Below are 26,467 nucleotides of genomic sequence, written 5' to 3' on the forward strand. Positions count from 1 at the left end.
ACCAAGACGTAAAGAAAAAACAAAAGTTATGGAATCTTTGCGAGTTTGGGTCTTTTTCTCTGCAACCTTCTTTGTGTCATCAAATTTGACTTTTCACCGGTAAATATAAATATATTTTTATCTTACTTTTAATTAAGATTAGAGATTAGAGAGTACAGAACATCTGTACCATTCACTTTTTCTCTAACAAGCTGGGATACTCAAGGATCATATACATGTCATGTATTTCAGAGACAAGGTATTTCGGGTTGTTCCTCAAACACAAGAGCAGGCGGTGTTAATTCAAAAGATGGACAAAAACTTCAAGGTAAGGATGTTTGAAAACCTCGTAAAGTGAGTATTCATATTCCAATGACAAAAAGTAAGTAACTAATTTCTTTCAATTCTGTGTTATTTGTATAGTGATGTGTGTTTTTGTGTAATATTGTTTGGGGGGGTGCTGTTTTAAAGTTTTTCTGTATGGAATTTAATATTAATAGTGACGGTGTTAATCCTGATGTTTAGCTATTGGATGTTTAAAGTATATATGTAATACTTCAAAATTTACTAACTAAAGATTAAATGACCAATGTGACGGAAATAATGCAAATACACACTGTAGTGTAGCTTTATAGTCTACAGCTATCAAAGACACAATAGACACAAAATACCATAAGTCACAGCACTCACAGACAGACATACACACAAAAATAGTTACAAAATTGGAGGTGTTGCGCACATAAAAGTGATAATGGAGTATAAAATAGAATGTAAAAATTCAGAAGACTTTGTAGCAGTCAGAGGCATGCACTCAAACAACCTGCAGCACAATACTAAACACTCCACCACCATCATCAGGCCCCCTACCATCTTCTTCATATCCCATAACTTAATAAACTGCCCACTTAGACTGACCATGCGTTGTCCTACAAGTGTAAACTCAAATGCATTGCCCACTCTAAGCCGCGCTGATGCACACTCAAACATACAGACCACTTTCAGTAACACTTACGCAAACTAACACACACAATATTCTGAGCCAAATGACATACACTCAAACATGCACATCTTAAGGCAACATAATCAGCCCCACACACGCAGAACTTCCATGTCACATCAGAACCTTTCCTCTCACCTTCTTTCTGGAAAGAAACGTACATACTCATTAGCAACATGTTTTATAAAATTTCTGTGGAAAAATATGTGTGTAAGTGAATAGGCTGAGTAATGCATTTCTAGTCAATGTGCTTTTTACTGTTGCAGTAAGAGTTTTAAGTCCTCTTAAACTTTCCTGACTAGGCACATATAGATACATGGTCACATCAGTTTGTCCTCTAAGCCCAGATTAACGGTAAAACCTCTGCATCCTCCAGTTTAGACTAAGACTTTTTGATCTTGCGTTTCTCCTCATTTTAAAATATGCTTCCCTCCTGTACTTAGTTTAGCCCCATGTGTTAAAATGTTTTAACGATACAGTATATATTCTTTCAAGTGTTCTATAAACAGTAAAAACGAGCCTCGAGTATATGTCATTATCATATTGGTGGATAATGATATGAACATATATTTGTTTTCTAGCTGGATTTCTGGCACCCAGATACAGTAAGACATGTGACACCCCAAATGACAGTAGATTTTCATGTTAATGTCAATCATTCAGAATCAGTTCAACTTCTTTTGGAGCAGAACACAGTTAAGTATGAGTAAGTGAGACATTGTCTGTTACATCAACAGAACCATGTTCCAGGGTCTAGTGAAAAAGTTAATACATTGTGCAAAAGTACTTACAAAGTATTTTCATAGGCATTGTGTAGGGACTCCCAGGGATATTGTCCCATTAAAGTTATTTTTTGCATTTAATATTGAAACATATTTTATCTGTTTTTCTCTTTCAAACTTTTTAATGTTGCCAGCTGACCAACAGCCAATTTCTTGACTGAACCCTTAATTAATCCTAATAAAAATATTGTTCTTTATCATACACTGCATACATCAAAATGTTAACCATTCCTAAAGTAAATTGCTACTTTTTAGCAGTAGTAGTAGTGGTAGTAGTAGTAGTAGTAGTAATAGTAGTAGTAGAAGTAGCATTACTATTGTAGTAATAAATATTTCTATGTTGTTAGAGTTTTGTTTCACAATCTTCAGGAAGGCATCGAAGCGCAGTTAGATATCCAGAAGTTGCAGAAGTCTAACAAGCATCGCTATGACATTTACAATGATTGGGAGAAGGTAGAGCACTTGAACATAGTTGATTAGTGTTGTTTTTACACATGATGTTATTTTTCTAGCTAATGTTGCAATTGATTATTCATCTCAAGTTATTAATAACACAATGCACATCTACACCTATTAGCAAATTTGCTTGCTAATACGTGCCAATAAAAAGCATGTGATATTTTATATTGGGCAATCAATGTCAAGAAACTAAATATAGGGTTCAAACCCTCAAAAATCCCAGATTATATGTTAATATTGGACTTGGTGGATCACTGTGATTTATTCCAGTGACCTCTTGAGAAAATAAGAGAGACATTGGCTGGATACGTATTTTACACGGTTTTACCTGTGAAGATATGCTGAATTTCATCTCAGCACTTTACCTATATATTATAAAAATCCTACACATTATATTGATCCCATGAAATGAATACTTTAATCTATGAGATATAATGGTTCAATTTACACCATTTTTACACTATTGCTTTCAGATTTCTGACTGGACCAGCAAAATGGCTTCTAAATATCCCACCTTAGTCAAGCGTCTTGAAATTGGTAAAACATTTGAAGGACACCCAATGTATTTGCTGAAGGTGAGGATGGTGGTTAAAGGAGAAGACATATATAAGAATAATCTAAAAAACACTCGGAACTCAGTTTGATTAAATGTGATTGCAGCACAAGAGAGATTATTGTTTCCACTGTAGCCTATTTGTTGCTGTTAGGTGTATGGTGAAACACATTGGCGACAAAAACTAATGAAAAGGTAAGAAATATTGCCACAAACTGAATAACCAACTGTAAATAGAAAATGAGCAGAAAAAAATACATATTTTGCTCAATATTTATGTTCTGCTATATTCCATGCTTGAAAAGCTTCATGGTAACAAAGGTCATACTAAATCGATTTTTGCTTCAGTTTTCCATTGAGGCATATAATCTTATGGAACATTAAAATTTTCTACCAATTGTTGATAAAAGAATCTTGTGCAGGCTCAGGCTACTTACTGCGGTGCTTTTCCCCATGGGTAGGCAAGCCAGACCAAGGCTGGACTAGTGAGGGCAGGGGACCTCTGTGCATGACATACAGTCCCTTGTGCTGAAAAGGGGCTTCTGACATAGCTGCACACCTAGGACTAATCATAGGAAAAATTCCCGCCCAAAATACCTTCATCCATGACAGGGCTCGTACAGTTTAATTGGTGCCTAAGGGAAATATAGTAATATACCTTGAATAAAATGTGATTGTAGTCTATGTGTTATTTCAAATGTTACTTTTTTTTTTTTAACGTCACTTGACACAAACATTTGTTTATGTTAATAAGCATATGATTAAAGTAATTCAGTAAGTTTACATATCAATTTAGAAAGAATAGTTTATAGTGACCATGTGAAACAGAAAACATACATCTGCCTAACCTTGAAGTATTAATGAGTTGGACAAATTTTGGCAGTGTGGTAAAAAAAACATTGTAATAGAGTGCAAACCTGATAACCTATGCTCTTTAATTTGCCCTATTTGCAATGGAAAAAGGGTGGGTCACACAGGATGAGGCCTAGTCAACGGAGAGAACTGGCTGTTGTATTTAACAATTCATGCTTACAAAATGAGACTACTGGCAACACAACTCATTTCTGTTATATTTATTATATATTGATACAACCACCACACTACCTCTCACCTTTCTCTGTGCGTTATGTTTGTCACCCCATTCCCTTAAGATTGTAAGCTTGCGAGCCGGGCTCTCTCCACCGAATGTATCGGTTTGTCATAGTCTGTGAATTCTTGTCTTGCATACCCCTTGAATATATGCATTGTATTAAGCGCTGCATAGATTGTTGGCGCTATATAAAAAAAAGATAATAATAATAATTATTATTATTATTATTATATTTGTATGTGATTGGTTTTTTTTGACATAATAAGGTTGGAAAACAAAAAACAGTTCCTAAATCCAAAGCAATCTTCATGGACTGTGGAATACATGCACGAGAATGGATCTCTCCCGCGTTCTGTCAATGGTTTGTTAAAGAGGTTAGTAATTCTCATACTTCATCTGTACTACATCACTGGTTTCAGTTATTCTCTTGGTGCTGTAACTTACCCGGCAGATCCCACTGGTCTCCCTGTTCTATCAGTTAAATGTCCGTACAAGCGACGTTATTGGTCGTTCGTACGGACATTTAACTGATAGAACAGGGAGACCAGTGGGATCTGCAGGACAAGTTACGGCACCAGGAGCCTAAAAGTCTGTACGAGCGACCAACAGATAGAACCAACTGTTCTATCAGTTAATAAATGATAGAACAGGGAGACTAGTGGGATCTGCCGGACAAGTTGCTTCATTAGGGGTTAAATTTTTAAAGTCTGTACGAGCGACTCTGTTGGTTGCTCGTACAGACTTTTAGGCTCCTGGTGCACTTGTTGCACCTTAAGGGGTTAAAGGGCCGTGCGAGTGAGCCTATTGGTCGCTTGCACGGCCCTTTAACCTATGGATTTCTGCTCCCGTTATCTAACGCAGCATCGAAGGGGTTAACGGGAGTGGAAATCCAATTGGTTGATGCCAGAGGAGGTCCCTGTAGGCGACCAATAGGCTCATTCGCACTGCCCTGTAACCCGTGACGGCGAACCTGCGGATTTCCACTTCCGTGAACTGCCGCGATGCCAAGGTAAGTTAGAAGGGGAGGGGACCAGGGAGAGTGGTAGACGAAGACGATCACGAAGATCTTCGTGGTGTGTGTCTTCGCCTACGTTTTACCGCCGCTGTCTTCTCTTCAGCGTGTCCTCGGAACAAACGTGAAAACGCACTCTTCGTGTTCGTTTTCATGTTCGCCCGAAGACAAATGCACAAGTCTCTACTTCTTATACCACGCACATACCATCTTTCCTCCTCCATGGCTGGACTGAAATGAAATTTGGAATAAATACTTATGTCTTTAATACTAACATTTTAATCATCAAGTGGATAATTTCTTTTTTGACATATTAGGGCCTTGTGAAGTTAAAGAGATGCTGACCTACTTCTGTATTGCCTCTGTGCAGCTCATTAAGGGACGTTCAAAGGACAGAATCATAAAAAGGCTGGTGAACAGACTTGACTTCTACATTCTTCCAGTGTTTAACGTTGATGGTTATGTTTGGTCCTGGACAGAGGTGAGTTTAGAAAACATGCTTTATAACAATTTATTATACAGTTATGTGAAAAAGGAAGTACACTCTATGGTGTTACGTATCAGGGCATAATAACAAACATGTGTTTGTTAGCAGGGCTAAAAATTAGGTACATACATCCTCTGTTAAACAACAACACATGGCATATTACACCATGTCATGATTTATTCAACAAAAATAAAGCCAAGCTGGAGAAGCCATGAGTGATATGTAAGCCCTAGAATTCAAAGAGGGTGTACTTTCTTTTTCACAGGACTGTAAGAAGTGGCAATGGTTTTTAAATGATGACAGGTACAGTATATATATATAAAACAAAATATATTGTAATTTACAGTGACAGCGGGGTCTATTCACTAAAAGTCTAACTCAAAGCAAGCTGAAAAAACAAGCAACTTAGAAATGCATTAACCTGCTGGCAAATGCATTTTCCATTCAGCTAATATTACCATGCATCCACAGGGAGAAAAAAAGTATACCTCCATAGTCAGAGGGACGGAGGCTTAAATATGAAAAATAGGCTCCAAGCCATGCCTCCCCCATAAGATGGGTGGTAAAATAAATAAAATGCCCTTCTGAGGGCATCCTTGCCCCTCCTTAAAAAGCCTTAAAAACCTTAGGAGAGACATAGACCCCATATTGTGCCTCTCCTTTTCCCTCTATCCTTGCCCCATGGGATAGAGAAGGTAGTGTAAAAATAAAAAATAAACAAACCTCCCAAGATATGGGAGGATGAGGATCACGGAAGCATCATTTGGGTGCCACAAGGGTGGATAATGGAAATCATTGTGCACCCCCTTGGCAAAACAATCTGCCCATATCCCATGGCAGTGGAACACAAAATGGACACTGGTCGCTCCAGAATTCACCCAGTGTTTTGAGGAAACATTGCAATGCATCCTTCAAACCACTGGGGTCTGTGCCTTCTGTAGAGTCACTTTACAAATTTTAACTCTGAGCAAAGGATGGAGTGAGGGGATATACATGTGCCCTGCTCCCCTCAGGTTGATTTAGTTACCCACCATGCTCAGGTGGGAGAGGAGGTGGTGATCTTCTATAGGGGGCCTTGTCTTCTATCTCTAAACAATAGTTGGGCCACTTAGTTATGTATATTGCATCATTCACATTGTTTACAGCTATAGTAAACATCTATTACAGATTTAAAAGAGCACTTGTAAATAATATGTAAATGGCATAGGCACACAAGGTTATAGTGAAAATATAGTTTCTATAAACAAAGCAGGTACCAATCTTTTTGTTTATTAGAGTCAGTTAGTGGATGATACAGTATATATTTTATTCATAATATTTTTATAGGATCGCATGTGGAGAAAGAACCGTTCCCCAGAGCCTAGTGGTAACTGTTTTGGCACAGATCTCAACAGGAACTTTAACATATCATGGTGCGGTAAGAAAATTATGACCTTAACTATCATATTTTGCGCTGCCTACCAGAATGCATAGTGTCTACTTTAAAGTTTGGTGAAAAAAGGATAATGGTCTGGGTCTGTTTTTCAGGCTTTGGGCTAGGTCACTTTGTTCCAGTGAATGGTAATGTTAATACTACTGAATATAAAGACATTTAGACAAGTGTACCTTCCTAACATTTGGCAAACTTTGTGGGAACAGTTTGGATAAGCATCCTGTTGCAGCAGGACTGTGCCTCAATGCAGAAAGCAAGGTCTATAAAGACATGGTTGGAGGAGCTTGGTGTAGAAGAATTTGGCTGGCCCCCACAGAGCCCTGACATAACCCCATTGAACACCTTTAGGATAAATCGGAAGGCTGACTGTGAGACAGACCTTCTTGTCCAGCATTAGTGCCTCAAAAATGCTCATTTGGATGAATGGGCACAAAGTCCCATATACGCACTCTATAATCTTGTGGAAAGTGAGGGTGGTGTTATGTCAAGGCATGAGTTGGCCTGTCCAGGCAAGGGGTTAAGCCCATTATGTATATTTGTTGTACTCTTTGATACAGGAGCATACAGGACATTCTTTGATCAATAGTCCTTAACAAAGTGTCAACACCAGCACTAAGCCATAAAATGAGTATATATAACATGGCCAGAGGTGGACTTAGGGTGACATCTGTTTTGAGGTGGGTTATCCAGGGGACAGCAACATATCAAATATTTAGAATGTGTATGTATTGTTGGAAGGTTAAATATAAATATAGATTTGATGTAATATATATATATATAATTCTAATATATAATATACTAAATAGGAAAGAGAAAATAGAGAGAATAGAGACTGAGGGTGAAATGCCCTTAAGGAGAGGGTCCTAAAGGGGGTATAGTGTGGCAGAAGGTGGAAAAAGGTAAACCGATACTAATCAGCTTTACCTAAACGGAACGCCCTCCCTCCCTGCACATGAAACGAGTAGAGCTGCTGAACAGCCCTGGATAGATTCCCCTAAACAAGATGCAGCCCCTTTCTGCACATGAAACAAGCAGCTCTGAATACCTTCCTCTAAACAATCCCCCCTCCCCCTAAACAAACTGCCCTTCCTGCCCATGAAATGAGTAGAGCTGCAGCAGCTCTTGAAGTAATGCCCCCCCCCATTTACCCTGTCTCTGTGCCGACAAGAGCAGATGAAAGGAATTTAAACCGTTTACCCAGTCTTAAGAAGAAGGAGGTGGAATGCTAAGTGATTATGTCATGAGGCACAGAGAGGAATGCCCAGGGAGGTGAAAGACTAGACAAGGTGCAGCGAAATGAAGAAATGAGAGCAACAAAACACCCTGCAAGCCCTAGATGAACACCCTGCAAGCCATATTAAAACACTCCAACAACACTAACGAAATCCCCTGAAGAAGAGGGTCCTGAAGAGGTATAAATACTCCCTGAAAACACCCATTACATAAAATGTTTTTTCTTCAAGCTTCTACTAGCTTGTCGTGTTTTACTCTTATCTCAACATGCCTTACCCTTCTGGTGTTAAAATCATATGATTTGCTATTCTTCATTTCAAGGCTATCTTTTCTTAATATTATTTTTCATGCAGAGGTTGGCTCTGAGGATGACCCATGTTCTGATATCTACTGTGGACCTTCTGCTGAGTCTGAGAAGGAAACCAAGACTATAGCCAGTTTCATCCAACGTCATGCAAATACAATCAAGGCCTATATCAGTATCCACTCGTATTCCCAGATGCTTCTGTACCCCTATGCCTACACATATGAGCTACCACCAAATGCAAAAGACTTGGTGGGTTTTTGTGTCTAGATCTCCCTGAGATCTGCAACCTGCACTAGACAAGTTCATTTCAACTCACTGGTTTTGAAAGAGCTGTTGTCCTGAAGATCTTCCGGAAGTAAAATGTTATGATTGAACACCTTAGCAAATTTATCTTAAGTTGTGTGAGTTTACATCAACATGAACAATTCTTACATTTACAGATATTTAATTGGATATCATTAGATATAGCCAAATAAAATTATATGATATGATGACAGATTGTATGCTTGCAGGAGCAGATCTCTCTTCTCTCTCTGTACTAGTATGTTTTAATGCGTCTTATATCATATTTTCTGTACCCCTTCCTAAGGTACTACGGAATCTTCTGGCACTATATAAAAAAATGTAATATAACAGCCAGTGACCTAAAATATTTTAAAAAGAAAAAACAGATAGTACTTTATAGTGTATATATAACAATCAAGATGTCCATATCAAACAAGTGATGTATCAAACAAGTGATACAATGGTCATTGGGGCAGTTTTAGTTTTATGTTTCTGGGGTTAAATATATTTAATGGAACATCTTTTATGTTTCTTTTTTTTTTTTTTTTTTTTATTTAAATATTTTATACTTTATGTTCTCAGATTTAGAATACATCGGTAGGGTATTACAATGTCAAAAACAAAAAAAAAAAAAAAAAAGGGGAAAAAAAAAATAAATTCTTGAATGGAATTATAAGCAATTAAACACTTATTCAAAACGAACAATGCGTCCATTCATTATTATGTTCCGTTCTACCGTAAGATATATGATTATTTAAGAATTTTATAAACAGAAAACAGTAGACTGCTACCCGAACCGAATAAAAGAAAAAAAAAAAGCAGAGAATAAATTACAGCATATTATCTAATATAAGCTGTAACTGTGGCAAGTAATTGCCAATCACAACACCACCCATAACATTCATCCAACAGGCAGTCATACATGGGAGACAATGAGAAGCATCTAGGAGCTAGCTATTAATCATAAAGTAGTTCATAGTGCAGTATAGTGTAACGTCCGCCCAGGGGAAAAAAAGGAAAAAAAAAAAAAAAAGCAAGGGAAGTAAAAAAAATTAAACCTCAGGTAGAGACTTTCATAATATTTTCTGGATCAGTGTCTCGAAAGTGTTTCCAGGGTAGCCAGATATTATCGAATTTAGAAAGCTTGTTGATTTTAATATAGTATCCTCTTTCCATTAAGTACTGATGATTAGTTTGATTAATAACTGATCCCCAGTCAAATAGGCCTGCCTGTCTCCAGTTTCTAGCAATGCATATTTTTGCGGCCATAAGTACATGGATAATTAAAATTCTATGATTTAAATGGTATTTCTCAAGTCCCAAATGGAAAAGAAACATCTGTGGGTCTAGTTGGTCCTGAAAGTGGAGAAGTGAGCCAAGTAGTTGCAAGAGGTTATATCTCAAGTTTAGTAGTTGCGGGCACTCCCACCAGATATGGGCAAATGTGCCCATGTGGGAGAGACATCGCCAACATCTGTTTGAATGTGTACTACTGATTTTATTGAGTCTAGTTGGAACCAGATACCATCTATAAATTATCTTAATATAAATCTCTATTAAATTTATTGAGTGAACGTGCTTTCTTATGAGAACCAAGGCCTGACGCCATTGATCCAAGGAAAACTCGAAACCTAGCTCACTTTCCCACTTCAGGATTGGTGGATCTTTCTCATCTTTTTGCATAATTAATAAAAGTTTAGTTGAACTTGAGATTTGTTTCTTTTTTTTGTGAGTTGTTAGCCAATGTTCTAATTCCGGATTCCTATCGATTCCCACCTGATTAATAAGATTTTTAATCCTCAAAAAAGAGAATAATTCAGATGGTGGTAGAGAAAAAGATTTGCATATCTGGGGAAAGGGCACAATGGTATCTTGGTTTAACAAGTTACCAATGCAGGAAATACCGCATCCTTGCCATCTGGTCAGGTCTATATCTCTAATAAAATAACGAATAGCCTCCATTGGAGTAGAGGGCATAAGAGATCTTTTTATCCCCATACTTCGTTTGAGTTTAAGCAATGTTTTAAGTGTGTCATATATTATGGGATTCAAGATTTTTATATCTTTCAATCGAAGTGTGTCAGCCCAAAAGAGAAGATATAGTTCCTCGTGGCCCATGTCTGATTCCTCTATATATAACCATCTTGGGGAATTATTAGATTTTTTATCCCAAGCCAAATAATAGGTCAACATTGTAGCATCATGAAGTTGAAGGATATCCACGGTCCAACGTGATGACGTGACGCACGGACGTCCACGCGTCTTGGTGTGAGTAGGGAGGGGGGAGAGGAGGAGGAGGACGCCGGCTGCAACTTTAACAGCTTCCCCGCGTCTTTGAAGTCTTCGAAGTTTGAAGCTCCCATCCTCCGCCGGCATTGCTGAGCATTACTGAGCCGGAACAGAGAACGAGCGGCTGCATCACAAGCATAAGCTGTAAATTGCAAGCTGTCATACGAGACCGGGTAAGGCTCCTGAAACGTGTAGCCTAACCACTTTACGACACCTGAACTGAAGCGGCCAAACTGCTCGGGGAATATCCACAGAATCTTGTGGAATGTTCGCTCTGCCTGAAGAGCTTCCGGAGGAGAGAACAAACTCTCTTTTTACAGAAGGCTTATCAGACCAGTCTTGATTTGACACGCTGTGGTGAGCTTTAGTTCTTCCTCCTTAAAGCTGTTAATGCCTATGAATCTCAAGTTTTGTGCTCATAAATAAGTTATTTTGGAAACTCAAATATAAACTCAAATACAAATATATTCTACACAAACTTAAGCCTTAAAATAAGGACACGTGAGGACTTTTGACTCGCAGATTTATTTAAGTAGCAGCCTATACACTATATTATATATATATATATATTTTTCTTTTTTTTTTTTTTTTTTTTTTTTTTTTTTTGTTGAATAATCTATCCTAAAGAAAATGCCTCCCAAAAAGGATAAAGACAAAGAAAAAGAGAAACTAGAAAGGAGCAAACCAATAAATATTTTTTGCTCTCCCAAATTACTTCCATACTCTACTGACCATAGACGATCAATATCAGGCGAACTGAAGGATACAGCGCCTGTAAGTAATATGGAGCTAACACATTCAGACGCACCTATTCCCCCCCACACTGAGACACAGCAGCAGATTTCACAGGATTTTATTAGAGACTTGATGGAGGGGTTCTATAAAAAAATTAAACAGGATCTGGTGGATAACCTTGCCCAGATCAGAACCGAGGTCTCTCAAGCTGCTGAAGTCCTAGTGAAGCATGACAAAATCATTACAAGCTTACAAGATGATAACAAAACTTTACATAACATAAATGCGGTCCTTTCAAAAAAAGTTAAGGAACTTGAAGTAAAAATTTCAGATATAGAAGACAGGTCTCGAAGAAAAAATATGAGGCTAAGAGGCATTCCGGATGCATTACAAAATCAGGCTCTGGAACACTTTTTGCAAAATTTTTTTTTGACCTTTATTTCATCAGAGGAATTGGGCCTACACCCATTCGAACGATTCCATAGGCTGCGCAAACCTAAAGCCCAAGCCCAAGAAGCCTCCTATCCAGCAGATGTTATTGTAAGGTTTTCAAGCTTCTATCTTAAAAATCGCATCACACAGGAACTCAGAAAAGATAAACCAAGAATGGATCAATTTAAAGAAATTCAAGTTTTTCAAGATCTCTCTCAAGCGACAAGAACTGCTAGGAAATCCTTCCAAGAACTCACACAAATTCTTAGGAAAAAATCAATACGCTACAGATGGGGATTTCCAATAGCATTAAATATTTATTATGAAGATAATGTATACCAACTCAAGGATCCGGCTTCCCTCAGAGAAAAGATGCTCCACTGGGGATTATTAGAAAGCTAAACAGAGATCATTTAACTTTTCATTTTATTACACATATATATTACATAAGCTTCTGTTTTGTTTGTCTTTTTTTTTTTATTTTTTTTTTTTCTTTCCTTTTTTTTTTTTTTTTTTTTTTTTTTTTTGTTTGTTTGTTTGTTTTTTTATTTTTTTTTTATTTTTTTTTGTTTGTTTTATCTACTTAACTCTTAACATTCTCAACTAATTTTTATAATCTTTATACCTCACAATTTAGACCCTGAGTCTTTATATCTGAGTAAGGGACTCACTTATAATCCTTTTTTATTTTTTTTTTTTTATCTTTTTTTCTATTTTTCTATACATGTCTTGTTTCTCACATAATACACGATTGTGAATGTTCAAATGATTTTTTACACTTCATTTATTTTTTACACACATTTAACTAAATAGGTAATTATCTAACGTCTCACTATGATATATATATATATATATTATATTACATTTAAAGATTTTTTTTTTTTTTTTTTTTTTTATATACACTTATAAGGGGAGCAACAAATATACACTTATAAACTTCCACACCCACACTCATCTCTTATTTCACATAATTCATGACACTTAATTATTATTATATATATATTTTTTTATTACACATTTTTTACATAATTTCAACTAGTTTTCCACTTCACTTAGCTAACACATATTTATATTTATACTTACATAATAATAATTTTCTTTCTTTTTTTTTTTTTTTTTTTTTTTTTACACTCTTAATTGTCTGTTATTCTATGAGTCCTCTCTTCCCTCTAGAATATCGGTATACCTACGTTACGCTGAGTTGAGGAGTTATGGGATATTTCGAACTTATTTATCGTTACAAACGTATTAATTAAGTACCTGACTGCCTGTTATTACCTAAAGTGAAAAATACAACACTAAGCTTTGACCTGTTTAGATACAGACCACCAGGCATATTCTGTCACACATATTATTGTTAAATTATTATTTTTTTTTTAATATCTATATATATACTCTTTCTTTAGTATAACTTGAGTATACAGTTTGGATCTAACCATCCCACTATGAGCTTCTGTAAGACAGTAATAGGATCTTACTCTTGTACAATCGTATATGGGTGATCGTCCCCAGCACAGAATATATTGATAGAAATTAGTTAATTTTGGGTAGATTAAAGGGGTCCCAAAAGCTATACTTAGAGACGATTCGGAACATATTATGTTGAAACTTACGAATCTGGTTAGCTCTCGATATGCGTGATTTTTTCATATATATATATTTTTTTTTTCTTTCTTCTACTATTACTATTGAATACATAGCTCAAGGGGTTGTCCATACTGAATGGCATACTGTGAGATGTGGTATGATATAATCTGAATATTATGTGCTGACTTGACCATGTGTTCATCTAGAATGTTATATTGTGGTGATGCTATGATGCAATTTGAATATCACGCTTTGACTTGTTTACATAGCGTGAACTTAGCACGTCATTAAGAATCTGTATGATATGTATTGAGCTCTTTGAAGGGCACACTGTGAGGTGCTTCACGATACAATCTGAATATTAAGTCTTGACCGGACCTTATGTGCATTCAGAATGTTATACTGAGGAGATGCTATGATGTAACTTGAATATTATGCTTTACTTGTTTATATAGTCTGAATTTAGGTAGACCAATTTGTTTTTTTTTTTTGTTTTTTTTTTTTATTTTATTTATTTATTTATTTATTTTTTTTTTCTTAATATTTAATTACCTCCTCTCTCTCCCTTCCTCCCTACATAACTCCTGTGGTGGAAACAGGAACTTTTAGAGTCAGCAACATAATTAGTTCGCTTGAACTCTAGAGAAGATGAATGTATGTGATGATTGTTTTGTAAAATTGAAATATGAAAGAGGGAGGAGAGAAACATCAGGGGCAACATACCACTTTCTATGACCATTAGGGTCTTTACCCTAAACGCCCAGGGACTGAATTCTCCGCAAAAAAGAAGTGCTTTATTTAAATCGTTACAAGATAATAATATTGATCTTGCTTTTATCCAAGAAACTCACTGGATTAAACCACCTACCTCCTTATGGAAATTTAAAAAATACCCCTATATTTATGCGGCCAATTTAATAGGTGTAAAAAAGAAAAGGGGAGTGGCAATAATTTTTTCGAAACATCTTTTATGTTTCTGATATAGACCATATAGTGACCCCTCTTGTTCTTGTTCTAATGATTACTTATAAATAATTAATGTAAGTAGGATAGACTTCTTAGCAGGCTAATGTAATGAACAAACTTGTATTGGATATCGTTTACATATTTATGTAAAGACGTTGTTAATATTCATTTCTGTGTTGATATTCTCTAGAACTCAAATGCTGTTGAAGCCAAGAGTTCTTCCTATTGTACAAAATTATTGTCACACATTAGTCAAATACTGTATCTTATTTTATATTTAGCGTAAATATAATAATCTAATACTAACAACAATGTATCTTCTTTTTACAATAGGATTCAGTTGCCACGGTGGCTGTGTCTAGACTGCGTAGCCTCTATGGAACCAAATATACTTATGGTCCTTCGGCTTCCACAATTTGTAAGCAGATTTTCTGTTATAAGTGCGAGCCTTTATTCATAAAACACTAACACATCTTGCACGGTTCCAGGAGAATGATATACAAACAAATGAAGGAATGTTTTCTACTATTTAAGGGGTATTCAAATATGGTGTTAAGTAAGTAACAGTGCATTTTGTTGAATTGTTTGAAACCCCTGGAGTACAGGGTTGCACATTCATGTACCAGTAAAAGGTTAAAAAATGGCCGCATGACAGATAGGGCCAGTGCAGGCTTGAGTCGGGCTTAACCTAGGTTCCTACTTAGACCATGCTTGGCATCAAAGGTAGGAGTCCAATCTGGTACAGAATAGACCTATGTGACTTCTCACACCAAAGTGGAGACCTATGACTTCTAGAAGTAAGTTCTGCTTGAGCAACCTCCGCACCACCTTTAGTCTAGCTCAGCTGATGATGTGCTGGACAGCTTACCCACCTCTAATCAGTTAGGAGGGACTGAAAGCAGACTGTGAAGTGGTAAAAAGTATGTAAGCTTCTAGGTTGGGCAATGATCATTGTATGCTTTATGCTTTAGTCTTTAATTTAAGGTCTTATTTAATACAGCAAGGCTACCATATCATTTGATTTTGAACGACGCACGGGGTTATGGTCCCCACTTGTTTTCTAAGGTCTGAGGCATGTGTTAGTTTTAGGAATAAATCATCCATGTACATTGCAGATCCTACATCCGGCTCATCTGATGACTGGGCTTACACCCAAGGTATAAAGTACAGCTTTACCTTTGAGCTACGGGACCAAGGCGAATATGGATTCCTTCTCCCAGAGTCTCAGATTAAACATACCTGCAAAGAAACAACGTTGGCCGTCAAGTACATTGCCAATTATGTTCTCGGGCATTCGCCATGATTTAACCAGCATAATGCTAAAAACAAGAGCTGTACGTTTAATTGCATAGACACAAATAACAATAAAAAATATATAAGCATTAAACAGGGCTTTTTCTGCTTTTATATAAGCTACACTAAAAGCACTATTCTACCCAGACAAAATTTTAACAGAAAGCTGTAATATTTGGGCAAGAGGAAATTAGGCGCGTCATTTGGTCTTTCTTTCCTCCATACAAAAACCAATAAGCCAGAACAGAAATGTTCCTAGCCTGTTCCTGGTACTATAGAAGCTGTTTTAACCGATCACTCCATTCTACTTGTCCTGGATCTTGGGACAAAGAGGGCAGAGCCTAAAGGAGGCGTGGCCACACACTCTGCATGACCCTGCAGCATGTGACAGACCCAAATTTGATGGGACAGGACCCAAAACATGACTGTCCCGGGAAATCTGGGACTATTGGCAGGTATGCTTGTGTCATATGATCATCATATAATAATTGTTTTTCATAGTATTTAGTGTGGGTTTATGAACTTACCATGTACACAGGCAGTTTGTTTTTCATTTATTAATACTTTTTCATGCATTATAAGATGCCAAAATGCGATGAAAAATCCTACGATAATATTTGATCATTTTCAAATGCACCCCATGACTTGAAAAAAGTTACACAGACTACTGAAGTTAGTGGCATCTGGTTGCTGTATTTCTTTGGTGCCCCTGTAACTAACATGCACACATACTAACATGCAAATGTGATCTAATACCCACTCACTCTAACACCATACTCTTACACATACACACATGCTTTCTCCCACTCTTCCTCTCTCAGGTTCCACTAACCATACACTCACCCCTGACACGCTATACGCTGACACAAATTCTCACACTAACGCCAAACACTGACATCCACCCACACAAGCAAACACCAAGTACTATCTATATGACTTAACAACTGTGTGATCTCTGCTTTACTGAGATTTCTGCTTTGTTTTCTAAATTGGCAAATTTTGTTAAAATTTGTACAAATCTGAAAGCACATGTCTGCTACTTACAAAACAGCAGCTGGGTATTACAGGTGTGTTGTACACTATACTGAATAGAGCTTCTGACCTGAGCAAACTAGCAAAATACTACTATCGATACATCGTCATTGTAAGTCCTAAAATGTGGAAAATCAATAATAGTTTTAATGTTTACATGTTCTCGTGTTCCAATATTTTTTTTTTTAATAGTCCAATTTACCAGAAGTATTTTCTGCCAAGATTAAAAATTTGATGACCAATAAGCTGATCTCCAACAGTATATATCTGCCAGAAATTGGTCAATTTGCAGTGCTGTTAAGACCTATCTCTCCATTTAAAAATATGCTATTGATGTGAACCCAATAAACCTTGAATTATGCTTTAAAATATCATGAATAACTCATTTGCATATATCATGGAACAATTTTTTTTCTAGTGTTGATTGATATTTTCTTAGTATATGTTTATTCATTTTGTATTTAAAAAAATTAAAGGAGCACATTTGTGAGACACATGAAACACTTTCACTACTTTCAAATGGGGTAGAGTTGGTTTAATCCAAAAATGTGGAATGGGTTGCCCAACTGCCGCTAAGATCACAAAGGTCAATGTTTTAGTAAGGTAATACATTATTGTTAATTTGTTAATTTGTATTTATTTATAGTACGGGAATCCGAGTGATCTCTCTCCAAAAAGCACATATGTTAACACACGACCATACCCGAGAGAGGGTATTACATTTGGGGCAGTGGCTTTATGCATGTAAACCCATAAGTGATTCTTGTGTGGGAACGAATAAGCTCCATGAGCAATTGTGTATACCATTTTCTTACTCATCCTATATAGTGTTAGCATCTGATTTTTATTATTGTTTTACCTGGACTTGTCCACTAGGTGGTAGCAGAACACACTGAACCTTAAAATACCTAATTTAACCAATGAAACCATCAAACCCCTCAGTGTCCAGCCGAACAATGGGTCAGTTATAACGAGATCTTCGATCTCCTCAACCAACCTATTTAAGCTATGGTGGCTGTCTAGGCTCAGCACAGCCTACCCTACACTTCAGTAAAATACACTCTACACCTTTACGATACGGCCTGTCGGGATATGACGTGATGTACCAGCGCTCCATTTCTTAAAGGCACACACCATCTTTTAGTGGGAGATCCTACCCCAGAGCCAAAGGGCCTAGGGCAGTCCCAAAGACAACTTTACCATTGCCTTCACTTCCCTTCACATCCAGACAACACTGGCATGTGGCAGGACCTTTGATTCCACCCTAGGTGCCAACAACCCTAGTTATGCCTTTTTCTTAGAAAAATGTATCTAGTAATGATGCCTTGAAAAGGCAGAGTCACTCCAGCATAAAATTAAGACTTATTTCTAATGAATAGGTGGCATGCATGTCCTATTTTGGGGTATACCATATTTAGTGAAACAAAAAAACATTGACGTTCAAGTAAATTTGGCAAGCAGCCATGTTTTGTGCCCTAATTAAAGCCAGTCCCATTTTATGGGATTATTCTACTCATAGTTGGTTTCAGAAAACCAGCCAATTATCAGCTCAGGTCTATTCAAGTGTTGCAAATTGTTTGAAACGCCCTTCTAGACAAGTGTGCCTCAAGCTCAATTAAGCAACTGTTGAGTTCAGGCGCTCCCAAACAATAAATAGAAGTCTGAACTCAGAGCTAGAAACCCTGGACAAAGTGATAAATGTCACCACACTATATCTGTCATTGAAGCATATATGAAAGAAGGACACCTCCAAGTAACACTCACACTCTAGTATAAACTGAACACAATGCCCTTAATAGATCTTATGTTATGTGACCTTAACTCTGTACTTTTGTCTTATCTCACATTACATTTTATTTCACATTTACCATCAATCATGTCTATATGTACCCATACATTTCTTTACATCATAAAGCACCGACACAGTTTAACTTGTCATGGGGAAAATTAAAATGCCTGTAGTTTTATTAAAATAACGGTGTTATTTCTAAAAATAAATATGTGTACAGAAATGAACCATGATAAGTCACGGAAGATAGATAAAGGAGATAAATCCGTACTATCGGTAGACATGCATAATGATTTAAAAGAGTAGAATACAAATAACTGATTACTGAGCTGAAATAGGAATCCACAAATTGGTTAAATAATTATTGTGTATTAACTCTAAAAAAAAGTTTTTTAATTAAGTATTAGGTATCTAAGTAACACATAATAATTTATTTTTTAATTCTTAATTTTACTTTTACGTACCGTACTTGCCGGCGTATAACACGCACCGGCGTATAACACGCACCCTCCCCAGGACCGGAAGTGAGGGAGACGTCGCTGCAAATCGTGCGGCTCTAGGATTTATCGGCGTATAACACGCAGGTAGGGTTTCAGCTTGGTATTTAGGTTTAAAAAGTGCGTGTTATACGCCGATAAATACGGTAAATTTAAACCTATCCATGACCTAGTGGTGCTCTCCAGCATTAGCTGGAGTGCCGTTAAGTCTGAAGAAACAGTAGCATGTGCACATGGAGGGAACTAGGAAGCAAGGACACTCATGTGAAAGTTCACCCATACTTTTGGTCGTGTTGGCCTACCCTGGTACTAGTAGAATCCCTTTTCCGAGTCAACGTCCATTTAGGCTACTGCCATGAGACAGCTCACTGTCTCTCTTTGTACCAACCACAGGCTAGAGTAGCAAAGTGCATAGAGATTGGAATATGGGTGGACTGGATAAAGAGTGTGACCAACAAGGTAATAAAGGACATGATGATACTAGGGATTTATTTCATCTAATTTATTTACGATTTTACTATTTTTCACCTTTTATTTCCATCCACGTGTAGTGTGACATTTACAGATATAAAAATACACATTCATAAACAAAGCACATAATTATAACAATTATAGTTTTACAGGAAATGTCATACAGTCAAAAATATTTAAATGCACTAAAATACATTTATGTAGGTAGCATATAATAAATCGTGTGCACAGTGGATGTGTATGAAATAGATACTGTAGCCTTTTAACACACAACTCAGTAGACAGGGGTTTTATTAAGGACATTATGGTCTTCTCCTGCATTCCAAGCCCACTCAATCAGCATCAGGAGCCATAGTACTGGTACTGTAGTGCTGATTTACATGCTAAAGTACTCTGAATATATTCCATATATTGACATGTATTCCACTAATGATTTAATGACTAATGATATTTTTTGAACAACCTGCCTGATTCAGGTGAGATTAGGATAGCCTATTTAGGGTAGTAAAATGTCCTTTTAAGTGCAAAGTGATAGAACTTTAAAGGGACCAGCTCCAGTTAATACTCACAGATACTGGAATAGAAGTTTATGAAGGCTGTAATGATCATATGATAAGAGATATGTATCAAAAAGATACATTTAGTGTAAATATGATAATTTTGTGATTTTTCTGTTTACTTATGAAGGAAATGGGTTGTCTTGTCGCATTACATGATTTTACTGGAACCAGTTTCCAAGTACAGAAACATTTGTAGAGGATTAAAATTGATTTACTTGCCCAACTGTGAGACTGTCTTAATTATCATTCATGGCCATAAACTGGTATGGCTTAATATTTTATATCTGTTTCAGTTTGTAGTGATCTCTGTAATTGCTGTAATTAGATGGTAAAAAAATGATTCGAACATAACATTTATTTTATGATGAGGACAGAGTGACTGCTTCAATTACAAAGTAAGCAACTCAGCTGGAAATCAAACAGGGGTCTCAAAGATCTCCTAATAACTACATCTGCAAGTGGGCCAAAAACGATTCAGACAAATTTTTGTTTTTGGCCCATTTGTTTTCAGGCAATGTGGTTCGAATTGGTATTTTTAATTCCTACCCACTTGGTACCCACATTTACTCTCATTCACTCTCTCATACTCACACCTAAAAATAGTAGAAGCCACCCCACCTCTGCAGTTCCTCAACTCACTCCGCTTTCCAAGCTGTGACTTGGAGTCTAGGGGCCAAGTTTTTTTATTAAATCAGCATCTCTAATATCTGCCAAAAGGTAAATGTTTATAGAAATAAACATTTTTTACATACCGCTGCTAAAAGAATAACCTTGTATGTTTAAATATCCTCAGCTCTTTGCTAAGTACCTAGCACGTCATAGTTACAAACATTTTTGACACAAATCAATCATCCAGGCTCCTATTTAAAATATATCAACTACACTCTTCCTGAAAAGCATTCTTTCACTCATAAAATGACATCACATGGTAACGGTGATCCCTCACGCCAGCAGATTCTATTACACTTTATGAATGCTGCAGGGAACTGACTTACACTAAGCCTCTCCAAGATTACCATCCCAGACGGACAGAGATGCCAGCTGAGGGCAACGAATAGGAGTTCCATTTGCTGCTGTCACTCTACACCTCACCTGGACTCTTCTACTTCCAGCTTCCTCTCTACATGTCGTATCCCTCTGTATATCTGCATCTGTTCTACATATCATACATTTTACCCTCTGACAGAATTTTCTTTTCTCTCTAGTTCTGTACCATTAGAAAATTTGTACTAATACTGCCCATACACATAACTACTATTTTGCAAAGTAAATGATCTTTCTCCATGCGTGTTTCCTGGCTTTACCAATACAACGCTTACTTAAAAATAAAAAGCGATCCCGTAATTATCCCCCCAAACCCCACCAAATGCACAGCCGCTGCTTATATGTAGTAACCTTTTCATAATCGTACAAGGACCTCCATTGAATGCCTATGTAAGACATTTCCTTCATTTCTGTGAGCTTCTGTATAGAACGATGGGATTTTCTGTATACAAGATATTGTGTGGCTTATTGATCTGAGGTACGGTACTGTTAATGTCGAAATTACATCCTGGTTCCAAGATCTAGCCTAGGGTTACTGGCACCTGGGTGTAGGATTTCTTTGGATCCTGCTACCCCTCCGGCGCCGTGACTAACACACAGACTAAAACATATATAGGAACATTCAAACTCTAACACCATATGCTAACCCACACATACTCACTCTAGCACCATAAATTACGGCACACATCCACACTCTAACACCATAGACTAACACAGTCACTCTACACAAACACTGTAACACTACGCACATTTAAAACATGGCTGCCTTTGAATTTTTAGATTTTTTAAAGGGACATATTATGTTACAAGTTAAGTAAATTATCAGTGTCGTGCGCAATATGGGCTAGGTTCAGTTAGTAAAGTTACTCTTAGACTGAATGTCAGACACAGTGATTCCATTAACGAAATTAGCCCAGAGTGAGAAATAAATCACTTAATCCATTTTGATCACTTAATCCCATTGCTTGTAATGAGTTGTGTTCACAAGTCCATAATTGATATCAGTTTACTTGTAAAAAGTATTGTGTCGAAATTGTGTAGATTTTATTTCACCTGGATCAAGTTTTATGTGGGATTAAGTGGCACAGTTCTGATTAGACATAATATCAGTTAATCTCCTCATCTCAGGTCTGCTGTAAAATCAGATGTTCTTCAAAAAGACACATTGAGCCTCATGGATTTATTAATATAAATCTCCTAGCATGAAAAGTCTGTAGAAAAAGTCTGTGGAAAAAACAAAAATAATGTGAATGTAATAATAACACTAGATCTAATGCAGTGTATTTCAATATCTCAAGGGGGTTATTAAATATTTAATATTGTTGTAATAGAATGCCAGAAATTACTTTGCATTTGTTCTTTGTGAGCAACGTGCAGACTAGGCCAAAACTACAAGATATCTTGTGCCAGCAGAAAGGCTTTAGAGCCAAAAGAGAGATCTACAGTCAGGGGCTACCTGATTACATACATGTACCTAGTAGTGTGATATGTTGTTGTAGCTCATCCACTTGAAGGTATGTTGTGAGTTAGAGATGCCCTTCTGCACACCACGTTTGTAACTAGTGTTTTTTGAGAATGTGCAGCCTTTCTGTCTGGTTGACCAAGTCTAACCATTCTTTTCCACCCTCCTTTTGTTTATCCTGCAATTCTCTGTAGACTCTAGAAACCTCAGTGCGTGAAAATTCAAGGAAGTTTTTGAGATGCTGAAACCCTCACTCGTAGCACCAACAATCATGCAAAGGCCAAAGCTACTTAGATGATGTAGCTTCTCAAAACTAACGTTTACTCAACAACTAGGACCTCTTAAATATGTCTACATGCCTTTAATATTGAACTGCATCCATAAGATACATTGTTTGGCTACCTGTAAACTTTAACTGAGGCCTCTTCAAGAGAAGCCATATGTATTTTTTCAATGCCTCTAAAACTCCAGAAGGCAATTTGCTTTGAGAAGCTACATGTTGTGTTCTCAGCTTATTGGCCGACCAGGCAGTGACATCATCAGCGCATATTTTCAACCCATCAGATGTGAGTCGGACAACTACAGAAAATTAAAATTCTGAAATTCATTTCAGACTCACGTTTATGTCCAGATAAAGGAAGATTTTGCAACTATTATACTTAAAGCAACATTAATGTCAAATTTTGTTTCATTTGATTATCCTTATCTTTACAAATAGAAGTCATTGCAACTTGTTCCTTTGCAAGAGTTTTCTTTGACATAGCGTGTAATCCTGTTTAAACCTGTTACTAGACCTGATGGCAGATTGCATGTGGAGCGTGGCGTGTGTTTATACTCGCAAAAAAACTCTATTCAGATATCACTCAAATAGCCAATTACCTTTTATACATTACATTGATGTAAAAGTACTCAAGTGTATGACTATGTCACACTTAATTGTCGCTCCCATTTATCATCTGATGGAGCCCAATAGATCATTCTGAGCATCATTGATAAAAGTATGAGAGCGCCAAGAGCTTTGAATTCCTGAGTCTCCTGTATTAAGATATGTTTTATTACACGGCATAGTTACTGATTACATATTGCATTCAAAACATTTTCTTACCCTAGGGCATTGTTTTTTTTAAGACAAAGCGAAGTATGTCTAGACCAAAAGTAACATATAAAAAAGAAACTGTAATCTTGCTTGTAAACATAGCTAATGCGTAGCAGATAATCTGAAGGCTGAAAGGTGGATTTGAGGCTGTGGATTATTCTGCGGCTGGACAGTGGACTGAGTATAAAGGTGAATCCTTGTATCAATGCGTCAGTCGCTCTCAGAGACTGAGGACTGATCGGTGGGCCAGGCCGTTACTGTGGGTATCACAAATGAATCCATCACGTTTCATGCACTGGGGCCAAAAGCATGTCAAGATCTTTACTTCTGGAAGAATGCAATACATATTCTCATCATCAACGTAAGAGGCTCTTTAGGGAGAATCCCGACCATGACTGGGTCGTATCAATGCACCAATAAATGTCTTATGGACCAAACAGGCATCCAAGTCCCTTTTTTATATGTTTTAATGCACGTTTGCATGGGCTCCAGCGCATTTTACCACATGCATTAGTTTTGGGGGTATTTTGAATAGAAGATGAGTTTCCTCTCTATTCTAGCCTCTGTGCGCATGTACTGTTAGAAAACTTCAATAAACTCAAAAGGAGTTTTAACTTTCATGCTTGCCAGCTAAGCAGCAGCCACTCACATGCATGGCAGTAGAGCCCTATCTGAACTTGTTACGGTGCATGTACTGACAGCATGCATTAAAATGAACACATGCATCAATTTGCATGCAGCGTTAATTGTAAAAGGGCTTTAGACGCAGAACTTCCTATACAAGAATTGAAAAGGAGAACTGCCTACTTTCAGCCTGGAGAGGCAAGTAAAAGCAGCTGGACCATTAATACTGTGGTCCATAATGCACTGTGTAGTTTCCTATCAGGAGTAATAAAAGGATTCAGGAGTACTGAAAGGGATTCTTACTCTAGACACCCCAGAGAAGCTTCAGAGAAGTTGGGTAGTGACTTGTAATGAATTAATTTGTGGAATTTATTAAATGTAATGTATTATACCAAAATCCAATATTTATACACCAACTAAGAGTCCCTCTTTTGGTACTAAATCATCCATCCGTAAAAGTGAAAGAGCCTGCAGCTTTTTGCTTCTTTTTCGTCTGTTTTGTGGGGGGGGTTGGCCTTGTTTTTGGAGATTTTTACGAACTGCTGAAATAGGAAATTTCGCAAAATTTGCAATTCGTACATATCCAAATGTCCAAGTCTAAAAAATTTGTTTATAAGTTTAATTATATAAACACAATGCATTCTAAGTACAAAGGTGTATAAAAGGTCCTGGTAAAGCCCAGCCCCTGGCCCCACCCCCACCACACCCTTAACCACACCCCCTAAGTATCTCTCTTTGGCCATTGAAATGTTGGGAAATGTACGTAGGATCACTTTTATGCAAAAGGATCCCTTTAGTAATGGCATCAATGGCTATCATTCATCTGAAGAAGTTCCCATAAGCTTAGGTCTTCTCTGGGTAAACTGCATACTACATGGGGGTTCCATTCTTACATGCTGGGAAAAATATCACAGTATTCCGCATGCAGCAGGTCGGTCATGGCTCTTGCTGGTTTGCTACTTTAGTCAGAGCCGCCATCATTGAGCTACACCCGGAACACGTGTACCGGTCAGCATGTATGGTTCCTGTGTAAGGATATTAGTGTATGGTATCAGCATGCGTGTGTGTCTGTTACTATATGGTGTTAGTGTGTAAGGATATTAGTGTATGGTATCAGAGAGTGTGTGTCTGTTATTATATGATGTTAGGGTGTAAGGATATTAGTATATGGTATCAGCATGCGTGTGTGTCTGTTATTGTATGGTTTTAGTGTGTAAGGATATTGGTGTATGGTATCAGCATGCGTGTGTGTGTCTGTTACTGTATGTTGTTAGTGTGTAAGGATATTAGTATATGGTATTAGCATGCGTGTGGGTCTGTTACTATATGTTGTTAGTGTGTAAGGATATTAGTATATGGTATTAGCATGCGTGTGTGTCTGTTATTCTACGGTGTTAGTGTGTAAGGATATTAGTATATGGTATCAGCGTGCGTATGTGTCTGTTATTGTATGGTGTTAGGGTGTAAGGATATTAGTGTATGGTATCAGTTTGCGTGTCTGTTATTGTATGGTGTTAGGGTGTAAGGATATTAATATATAGTATAAGCATGCATACGTGTGTGTCTGTTATTATATGTTGTTGGGGTGTAAGGATATTAGTGTATGGTATCAGCATGCGTGTGTGTCTGTTATTGTATGGTGTTAGTGTGTAAGGATATTAGTACATGGTATCAGCATGTGTGTGTGTCTGTTATTGTATGGTGTTAGGGTGTAAGGATATTGGTGTATGGTATCAGCGTGTGTGTGTCTGTTATTGTATGGTGTTAGGGTGTAAAGGTATTGGTGTATGTTATCAGCGTGTGTGTGTCTGTTATTTATGGTGTTAGGGTGTAAGGATATTGGTGTATGTTATCAGCGTGTGTGTCTGTTATTGTATGGTGTTAGGGTGTAAGGATATTAGTGTATGTTATCAGCGTGTGTGTGTCTGTTATTGTATGGTGTTAGGGTGTAAGGATATTGGTGTATGTTATCAG

The 26,467-nt window shown here is 37.1% G+C and overlaps 1 protein-coding gene across 1 annotated transcript; it reads left to right on the top strand.

Moving 5' to 3' along the window:
• The first annotated feature begins 220 nt into the window (after positions 1 to 220).
• Positions 221 to 16,012, top strand: LOC128484091 (mast cell carboxypeptidase A-like). Its single transcript, XM_053460409.1, has 10 exons — positions 221 to 307; positions 1,558 to 1,682; positions 2,106 to 2,211; positions 2,691 to 2,792; positions 4,127 to 4,234; positions 5,243 to 5,353; positions 6,686 to 6,776; positions 8,378 to 8,580; positions 14,959 to 15,043; positions 15,741 to 16,012. Exons 1-10 carry the CDS (start codon positions 221 to 223, stop codon positions 15,926 to 15,928), a joined length of 1,206 nt encoding a protein of 401 aa, XP_053316384.1. The 3' UTR covers positions 15,929 to 16,012.
• The last annotated feature ends 10,455 nt before the right edge of the window (positions 16,013 to 26,467 follow it).

Source organism: Spea bombifrons, chromosome 3 (assembly GCF_027358695.1).
Source record: "Spea bombifrons isolate aSpeBom1 chromosome 3, aSpeBom1.2.pri, whole genome shotgun sequence".
Lineage (NCBI taxonomy): Eukaryota > Metazoa > Chordata > Amphibia > Anura > Pelobatidae > Spea > Spea bombifrons.